This window comes from Berghia stephanieae, chromosome 5 (genome assembly GCF_034508935.2).
Source record: "Berghia stephanieae isolate SIO BIC M18660-M18661 chromosome 5, UCSD_Bste_1.3, whole genome shotgun sequence".
Taxonomy (NCBI): Eukaryota; Metazoa; Mollusca; class Gastropoda; order Nudibranchia; family Aeolidiidae; genus Berghia; species Berghia stephanieae.
The window spans coordinates 75,633,029-75,643,464 of record NC_088364.1 but is presented as its reverse complement, the minus strand read 5'-3'; the positions used below and the strand labels follow the sequence as shown (position 1 = coordinate 75,643,464).

Here is a 10,436-nt window from a genome sequence, read left to right as displayed (position 1 = left end):
ATCACGTGGTTAGTTGCAGCCTAACGATTGGAAAATTGTGTACCCGTATTATGTCAAGCTGAAAATTGTGGCATTTGATATTCCAAAAATGTCACCCGCCGTCTCAAATCGGTATTATGTCGGGATACCCTCTGTTAGGGAAATTGAATTCATTGCCATAAATATCAAACTTGGGTTTACTTTCTCTACGTCATGCTGGAGTATAAATACTATTTCTTGCTTTACAAAAACTTCTAAGGTCCAATTTCTCATCATTCTTTCTCTAAATTCACTTTCTGGGGTCTGAATCATCCCGACATAATACCGTTTTGAGACGGAGGGTCACAAATTGTGAACACTTTAATATTATTTAAGTCATTTTGATCATATTTTGCATTTTTCCAATGACCTGATTTGAGCACATATGAAAAAAAGACAATGGGGACAATTTATATTATTTTCCATATGTCCTCAAACCAGGTCATTGGAAATTTATTGCAAAATGTGATCCAAAGTTGTAAACCAAAGACTTATTAAGAGGTCTCAAGTTTGGAACTTTTTGGTGACTTGTAGATCACATTAATAATATGAGGTGTTTTGTGAGTGAAAGGTAAAAAAAAATATGTTGACGGTTATTTAAATCAAATGATACAAATAAAGATATTTCTCCCATATTTTAAGACTTTATTCCAGACGATGGTCAGCGCTTTCTCGGTCAAAAATGACATGAAAAACAATTCAACATCTTAGTTGTACATTATACAATGACTTTGATATAGGGAATGAGATTAGCGGAAGAGTAGCGTACCTTGATTGGACGACATCCATAGTCTGTGACGTCACCGGCGGAAAAGCTATTAGAGAGAGAACGGCATGTTGGTTGTGCGCATGCGTCTCTCGTCCTCGGGGAGAGACGCATGCGCACAACCAACATGCCGTTCTCTCTCTAATAGCTTTTCCGCCGGTGACGTCACAGACTATGGGTGACGTCCAATCAAGGTACGCTACTCTTGTGCTAATTTCATTCCCTATTCTCTTCATATATTTGAAACAAATTTTGGCAAAATCAACCAAATGAACTTTAAGATGTTTTACGACTTTATTCCAGACGATTGTTAATTTGTATTATTTCACACAATGAAAACAGAATAATTCAACATTATGTAATGAGAAATATGGTTTATAATTGATATGATATTATGATTTTGTATGATTTTATTTGAAGGGTTTATACTTGAGGTCTTAAGACCTCTATTTACCCACTGTAACTGAAATTGAGTATACATAATGTCATTACAATTACTATCTTATTCAATTTGATAATACATAATATATAGTCATAGACCTAGAGTATTATAGGTAAACTACATAGTATCGCATTTAAACAATCCAGTGTAACAAAAAAAAAAGTAGGAAAATACAATTTTCTAATGAAATAAATAGTTTCGATAGAACTACGATATAATATATATAAGTACATTGTCATATATTTGTTTTAAAACTTTTTTTTGAAAAAAGACTATAAGCAAGAAAAAAATTACTTCAAAAATCAATTGATTATGACAACCCGATCCCAAACTAAACTAAAGGCTTCAGCTCAAGACATCTTACATCTTAACAATCGCATAGCATAAAAGTGAGACTTTTTATAACCGAAATATCATAGAATTAACAAAGTCACAGATCTAGGACTTCTTCATAAACCTGCATGACAGTCTTATGAAATAAAGACTTTGATTACAAAGTTTCACGTTTGAGAATTTTTGATAATTTAGGGCTCGTGTCCATCGATAAATATTTTGAAGTCTATTTTTTTTTAAACCCAGAATTACAACGGTGACAAAGTCTTAGATCTGGTGTCTTTGTTAACCCTCTCCTGTCCAGCCATTTTCAGGACTTTCCCCAAAACGTCACATCCAACTAAAACAGAAATTTATTTTTTATCACTCAAACACAATAGCAGTAAAGTTCTTCCGATACATAATAGTTTAGCAAAGCATGCTCTACAACACACTGTTCATCTTCTTTAAATTTTATGACGTACAAAAGAAATTTGAATAAGAAAAATGTTGGTTGTATCGTAACGAATGTGACGATTTTTCTATAGTTGGTAAGGAGAGGGTTAAACCTGAGAGTCCTAAGACGTGAAGTCTTTTGATGACTGTGAGAATTTGGATAAGACTCGGGAGTCATCGATTGATTTTTGAAACAAACTTTTCGGGCCAAAATAAACCAAAGGTTCAATGAGGTCGATAAACTATTATATTGCCGTTGGTTTTAAAAACACAGTACATGCTATGTTTACCAAATAGCACATACTGTGTTCTTTAATAAAACGGCAGTATAGATGTGTGATATTCTCTACTATAAACAGAGCAACCCATCATTCTTTTGGTGTAAACTTAAACCTGAAAACGTTTACTCCAATACTGCAGTAATCTGGTTCAAAAAATACATTCTTAAAATATTGACAAGGAAACTATTTATCATCCATTTTAGTCGGTCGATATTTGAAGGACGTTTTTTCTGGCCAAAAGTTTAGAAAGTGTTTTTTTTTTCTCTATCTATTGAGACGACTCCCAATTTTTTTTTAAGTATCAAAGATGATAAAATGTGTTTTTACCCGTAGACTTATTAAATCTTAAATTGAAGAGATCTTAAGCATTGGAAGCTATTGATACGTTTGGGTGTTGTATGAATCCATCAAGATTTGAAGTAAAATCTATTTTTGACCCTTCGCCTCAAAACGGTATTAAGTCGGGATTGTTAAGATGTTGAAAATTGAATTTATTGCCAGAAATATCAGACTTGAATTGAGTTTATAACTTATATTGAAGAGAAAGGACACCATATTTTAGGTTGCTAATGCCAACAATTTATATTTTTGACCAGTTTAATATTTAATTCGGCTTTTAAGCATATGGTTCGTTTCGACATAATACTATTTTGAGACGATGGGTCACATATGGACACAAATGAAATAAAAGTGTTTTGCCAGAATACGGCAGTTAAATATGCGTATAATGCCATGGTGGTATTGAATGTAAACAACACAATAGGAAGTTTTTACAGATGCCATCATTATGACCAATGTAAAGTATGAATGCATTATGATGTTGACGTCACTCACTATGTTTCTTTAAAATAAATATTCTTGACTGCCATAGAGGTGGTTTATTTCACAAAATTTCCTATGTGGATATGGTTGACATTGTTACGTACATGTGACGTCATTCACATTGGGTTTTATTTATTTCTATGATTTGACTGCAATAGGGTCAATCTGTTTACAAAACATCCTTTATAGATATGGTTGGCATTGCTAATAGATACGTTCATTTGTACGTTACAACTATTTGTTTTCATTTCGTCGATCAGAACTGATTATACATATTATCGATATGAAGCATTGCTTGTTTTGTGTGTATGCGTGTGGGCGTGTGTGTGTGTGTGTGTGTGTGCGCTTGTGTGTGTTTGTGTTTTGGGTATGTAAATGCAGTTGTGAGAATATACTTCTGGATAGGATTATCTGAGGGAATAACAGAGAGAGGCGCAGAGAGAGAGAGAACGAAAGAGAGAGAGAGAGAGAGAGAGAGAGAGAGAGAGAGAGAGAGAGAGAGAGAGAAACAGAGACAGACAGAGAGAGAAGAAATAGACAGAAGGAGAGATAAATTGAAAGCAAGCAGGGAAAAGGGAAAGAGAAGATGGAGAAAAGGGGTAGAGAGAGAGAGAGAGAGAGAGAGAGAGAGAGAGAGAGAGAGAAATGGAGAAAAATATAGTGCGTGCGTGCGTCTGTGACTATGTATTGTGTGTTTGTATGTATGTATGTTTGTGTGTGAATTTGGAATTAATGATAAACTCGTATTAAAACGAGAAACGAGCTAGAATGTCTTGTTCATGTTGTTTAGATTAGTTAGAGAATTATAATACTAGATTTTAATTCAGTTCACAAAGCAATTAATAAAATGCTGCGGCAAAAAAAATGCTTGTCTTATGTTCAATGTTTAGTAATCATCTGATCTTTGCTTCTACGAAGACAGTACCGAGTTCGATTGTAGCGATCTTTAACTTATTGCCTGACACTGACCAAAAAATGACGTCAAAATGCCAGTCTTTGGCCACAAAAGAAAACAAATTGTGAGTTGTATTCAATAGTTCAACTCATGGGACCACTTGTTTCCATGAGCACTACTAACGACAACTCACTAAGCGGTGCAAAAATCAAACAATGACGTCAAAGTGCCAGTCTTTTTGGGTTCCAGTGTCAGGCTATAACATAACGATGGCTACGGTTCGACTCCCTACCTGTCGCTCTTTGTACCCTTGAGCTAGTCATCCTGTCCTGCGGCGCTGCACTGCGGCTGAAGCCTGGGCTATTCCAGTCTTCCCTCAAAGCTCAAAGCGCTTTACAAGGGGTCCCTGGTCAACAGCAACATTTAAAATGTAGGACGGGACATGACGCCTGTTAGGCGATATTATAATTTTTCGGACAAAGACAACGCTGTTAACGGCCAGGTACTCATTTTACACCTGAGTACGGTGAGTGAATGTGAGTAAAGAGCCTTTTCCAAGGACTCAACTACGCACCGAGCGCGAGGATTGAACTCAGGGCCTTCCCATCCGAAAGCGAGTGTCATACCACAAGACCACATAGCCGCACTACCATTACAATATCATGTATATAATGTATAATGGTGTTTACTTATAAAATGATACTGACGTAGAGATTACGTCATAATGCACGACAACAGCCACCATCAGAAAGAGTAACATGAGTTGTTGTCAATATATAGTTCAAACATGACGTCACTCAGGTCTTTGTTTTTGTTTTTGCCATCCGCGTTTATGAGTAATGCTCACTGAACTGTATTAACTTGACTATAAACGTTCATGGATACACAAAGTTTTGTGTGTTGGTCCGTTATTCTTCCGGATGGCAATGATATGAGCTTCTTGGCCAAGCGCATACTATCTATATTGATCAAGGTAACAAATGATAAAAGAACTGGCAGGAAGGCAAGAACCACTACTTGCAATGGTAAAGAGAAGAATACTGTCTTGGTTTGGTCACCTCGTAAGACATGAACGTTTATGCAAGACAATATTGCAGGGCACAGTAGAAGTCTGCCGAAGGAGAGGAAGACAGAGGAAAGTGTGGCAGGATAACATTAAAGATTGGACAGGATTGACGTGGAACAATGTAATGAGGAAGGCCCAAGACCGTGATGAGTGGCGTCGAATCGTGAAGTCTGCATCCCGAGAGTCCCCCCGACGACCAACCGGTTATGGGATAGAATGAGAGTGAATGAGTGAGAGTAACAAATGATTCAATTAGAAGCTATCTCCAGTGTTATCGGGATTGGTAAGATTCCTTTGAGTGTAAGGCGACTGCTCTATCAACTGAAATATTGGAAACCCCAACTTTTAACATAAATAAAAAATTAAAAAATAAATCAAAAAAAAAAATAAAAAAATTGAGCTTTTATCTAGCGCAAGGGGTCCCCGGCCAACAGCAACACTTAACATGTAGGACGAAACATGACGGCTGTTAGGCGATATTATAATTTTTTCGGACATAGAGAACGCTGTTAACGGCCAGCGACTCATTTTACAACTGAGTACGGTGAGAGAATGTGAGTAAAGAGCCTTTTCCAAGGACTCAACTATGTGTCGAGCGCGAGGCTCGAACCCAGGAACTTCCGATCCGAAAGAGAGTATCATACGACAAGACCACATAGCCGCACAATATAGCGTAGAAATTAAATGGATGTTACATCACGATATATCGTGATTGAACGTTTATCCCGTTGCTCTTCATCTAATTTATGCATGGATCGCTGGAATAGGGTTCAACAGTCGTGACGTCACTTCCCTCGTATTGACGCATAGTAACTGGTTCTAAACTATCGGAGCAATGGCGGACGCCATTATCTCCAACACCGCCCTTATGAAATACTTCTCTGACGAGCATAAAAGTGTATCCAGAGGAGAAAAAAACATTATAAGCCTGAACATGTTTTGACTTTTATACATTCTGATCACATGATATGTGAAAAAGTTATAGCCAGCATGAAGAAAAAAAGTACCGATTTTCTTTGTTTCGAACCAAGTACCTGGTTGCTGGTCGGACGTGACAGGAGACTATTGAATCCTATTGAATACTACCATTCGAGATTTTACAATGGATCGTCGGTATAAGGGACGCAATCAATTATTAGCGCAACTTTAGAACACATGACAAAGACATTAAATATGGGTTAATTCCCTTGTCACGATTCAGTAAATGGAAAATAAGTGCGTATAGGGAATGGGATTAGCGGAAGAGTAGCTTCCCTTGATTGGACCTCACCTTACAGAGAGAACGTCAAAATGGTTTTGCGCGTGCGTCTCTCTCGTCCTCGCTTTCGGTGAAGTGTCTCATAAATACCGCACAACCAACATGACGTTCTCTCTCTAATAGATTTTCCGCTCGTGACTTCCAATCAAGGGACGCTACTTTTCCGCTAATCTCATTCCCTATTGGGAGGAGCAGAAGATGGAAGATTGACATTTTAAAACTAACTGAGCATGTAAACGATTTGTCTCTTTTCCAAATTCATGCAATGCAAAAGAATGGGCTGTTATCCCTTCTACAATGAATGGCATCATATTCAAATTGATTTTATAACGAATGTGGGGACATATTTTGTCATATCTAGTTCAGAGAAAAGCTAAGAGACAACAAAAAAATAAATAAATGAATAAATAAATAAACAACAACAACAACAAAAACCCGTAAAAAATAAGTATCTTGTCACACACGCTGCATGTCCAAAAACTTAGCTGTTGTTGGTGGCTTGTATCCGCTTGTTAAGACCCTTGTGCACCTTAGGTGGATATTGCTCTATTATAATGTTAACATCTTAATTTCCATTAATGCGACATTTAAATATGTAAGAAATAAAGAAGATTGGCTGTGTTATAATAATACTGCTTTATTTGTACTACATTACATCAAAATATAGATAAATATGACCAAAATAAATATTTATTCAAAGCGGATAAAATTATTAAATGTCTCTAAAGGTTATTTAATCATTTATTACCTCTACATTTGAAAACAAAACACAATATCTAATACAGGGTACATTATTCAAATGGCAAGAATTGAGGAGTTTCCACTTGTATGTGATTGGATATTTATTAAAGTCCCAGGTTTGAGACTTTTTTGACAAGATGTGAATCATTTTAATCGATCGATATTTTGAGGACGAGTTTTCTGGCCAACATTTTCAAAACATTTTTTAAAAGTGTTTGGCAGAAAATCTATTATCATCCTGTCCAATACCTTTGAAGACTGTTATCTTTACACTGATCATTTGTATAATAATATTGCCTATTTTGTAAAAATACGGATAATATGTCGGGTAGCAAGCTTCTGATCGCAATATGTTAAATGAATGATATAATCAGTCGGATGGTGAAAAAGTTTGAACTGAGATATTGCCAAGATTAGTTAGAAAGTCCATTTTTATCAAAAATGAGTTCATGTCATAAATGATGAAATCAACCCTCTGTTTATTGTACATATTCGGGAAATATCAAAGCTTAATTTCATTTCTAAATATTTTTTACAGCTAGTTGAAAAATTATGAAATTTGAGAAAAGTTACTGGATACCTTTTCCATACATCTGACCAAAACTTCATGGAAAATCACCCGATTTACTTCAAATAAAGATTATAATGCTCTTGAGAACATATTCTTTCAGAAAATGAATAAAATTCAAATCCAAAATTTTCACCTTCCGATTATGTCATACACTCTTTTATCAAAATATCCCAGACACATGTCCTCAACTATTTATCATAATTTCTTATATAACACGTGCTTTTTCTTTTCTATTTTTCTTTCTTCTATTCCTTTTGTTTTTTCTTCTTTTTTTTTTCTTTTTTTTTTTTAATTCCCGTTTTTATAATATTGGTATAACTTTTTATTTTATAGATATCTAGAAATAAAATGACGCCATAAATCTGTTTGAAATTGGTTTTAGCTAGCCATTTTTATGAGTATCTAGTTCTTGCTCCCGACTCTCGGAGTTCCAAATTTTAAGAGTTTTTGCCAAAGTGAGGGTCATTTATATCGATTAAAATTTTAAGGACGAGTTTTCTCGCCAAATTTTTAAATACGAGTTTTTCCAGAGTACGGCAGTTAGATGGTTAAATATTTATCAAATCTCCCATCGCCTCAATTTGATGTTTTAGTAAGATGACGTAGATACTAAAAATGTTATAGAATCTTAAGTTAAAATTATTTGCAATAGGGAATGAGATTAGCGGAAGAGTACCGTCCCTTGATTGGACGTCACCTTACAGAGAGAACGTCAATTTGGTTTTGCGCATGCGTCTCTCTCGTCCTCGCTACGGTGAAGTGTCTCAAGCCGCTTTCACCGGAAGCGAGGACGAGAGACGCATGCGCACAACCAAATTGACGTTCTCTCTCTAATAACTTTTTCGCCGTTACGTCCAATCAAGGGACGCTACACTTCCGCTAATCTCATTCCCTATAAAAACATTTAGACGGCTAATTATTTATTTTGCTGCTAAGGATTTTTTTAAATTTTTATTCTTCACAATGAAGACATTATAAACGGATATCAGTTTCCTATTAATGGCTATTTATTGATCACCTGGAGATAATATACGATTTATTTTACCAATATCGGGGAATTATATTATTGACCTTGAAGCCGAAAGACGATTTTGGAGGGTTTTCCTCGTCGTAAATTATAACTTACGAAATTTGGTTAAAAATCGTATTACGATTTAATATAATTTTTAACACCTTACTCTCATATCAAAGTTAATTCAAGATTATACAATGGCAAAATCTAATGGAACATAACAGCATAATAATTATGTGCTACCTCATCAATCAGCCGGATATCACATTTCATCTTTATTTTATTATGAACAAAGAGGAAAGGAGATGTCACTTAAAGCGACGGTCCAGCAAGATTGGTCTATAGCAAGATCCAGTGTAAATTTGCAAAAGTGGATAAATAAAGTTCATCTTTATTATTATTATTATTATTATTATTATTATTATTATTATTATTATTATTATTATTATTATTATTATTATTATTATTGTTATTATTATTATTATTATTATTATTATTATTATTATTATTATTATTATTATTATTATTATTGTTATTATTGTTATTATCATTATTTATTATTATTATTATTATTATTATTATTATTATTATTATTATTATTATTATTATTATTATTATTATTATTATTATTATTATTATATTATTATTATTATTGTTATTATTGTTATTATCATTATTATTATTATTATTATTATTATTATTATTATTATTATTATTATTATTATTATTATCATCATCATTATTATTATTATTATTATTATTATTATCTATTATTATTATTATTATTATTATTATTATTATTATTATTATTATTATTATCATTATTATTATTATCTAATCATCTTATCATCTTATCATGTCACTACCTCATCAATCAGCCGGATATCACATTTCATCTTTATTTTAATATGAACAAAGAGGAAAGGAGATGTCACTTAACCCTCTCCTTAACAGCCATTTTCAGGATATTTCCCCAAAACTTCACACCTAACTGAACAAAAATATATTTTTTATCACTCAAACACAATAGCAGTAAAGTTCTTGGGATACATAATTTCTTTAGCAAAACATGCTCTACAACACACTGTTCATTTTCTTTAAATTTTATGATGTACAAAAGAAATTTGAATAAGGAAATGTTGGTTGTATCGTAACGAATGTGACGATTTTCCTGTAATTGGTAAGGAGAGGGTTAAGGCGACAGACCAGCTAGATTGGTCTATAGCAAGGTCCAGTGTAAATTTTCAGAAGTGGATAAATAACGTTCACCTTATTCTAATCATCTTATCATCTTCTATCCAATCAAAATCTGGTGTCACCAACAGGGGGAGGTAAATCATCCAAGGATCCCTCATTCTGGTGACGCTGTCGCCGGACAGAATTATTTTCATCATCAGCTGCCAATGGTGGAGGAGGTGGAGGTGGTGGTAGGGACTCGTCTGGGGCAGTGTCTGGGTCCACTCGAGGTGTGGACGTAAACACAGGAGGCATTCGCTCTGCACTCTCGTTCACTTTCTGTCGTATTTGCCTCAGAACTGCGTCTTTCCTTTCTTTTATGGCCTTATCCTTGATATCATCCTCACCAATAATATTACTGTTGTTATTATCCACTAAATTATTGCTATCACTTAATTCAGATCTTGGTGAGATCGGCTCTGACCTGGGAGAGTTCGGTTCGATGCTGCTTTTGTTGATGTCTGATGATAGCGGTAGTAGTGGTGGTGCAGGTGGCGGCGGTGGTGGTGGTGGTGGAGGAGGAGGTGGAGGAGGAGGTGGTGTTGGAAAAGAAGGAGGAT

At 34.7% G+C, this 10,436-nt stretch overlaps 1 protein-coding gene across 1 annotated transcript in view; it reads right to left on the bottom strand.

The window, feature by feature from the left end:
- Positions 1-9,309: 9,309 nt before the first annotated feature.
- The window catches only part of LOC144973615 (uncharacterized), a 31,895-nt gene continuing 30,768 nt past the window's right edge, over positions 9,310-10,436 (bottom strand). The window contains exon 10 of the mRNA XM_078916273.1: positions 9,310-10,436. This exon is cut by the window's right edge and continues 175 nt beyond it. Coding sequence (XP_078772399.1) covers positions 9,943-10,436 — 494 coding nt within the window. The 3' untranslated portion in view covers positions 9,310-9,942.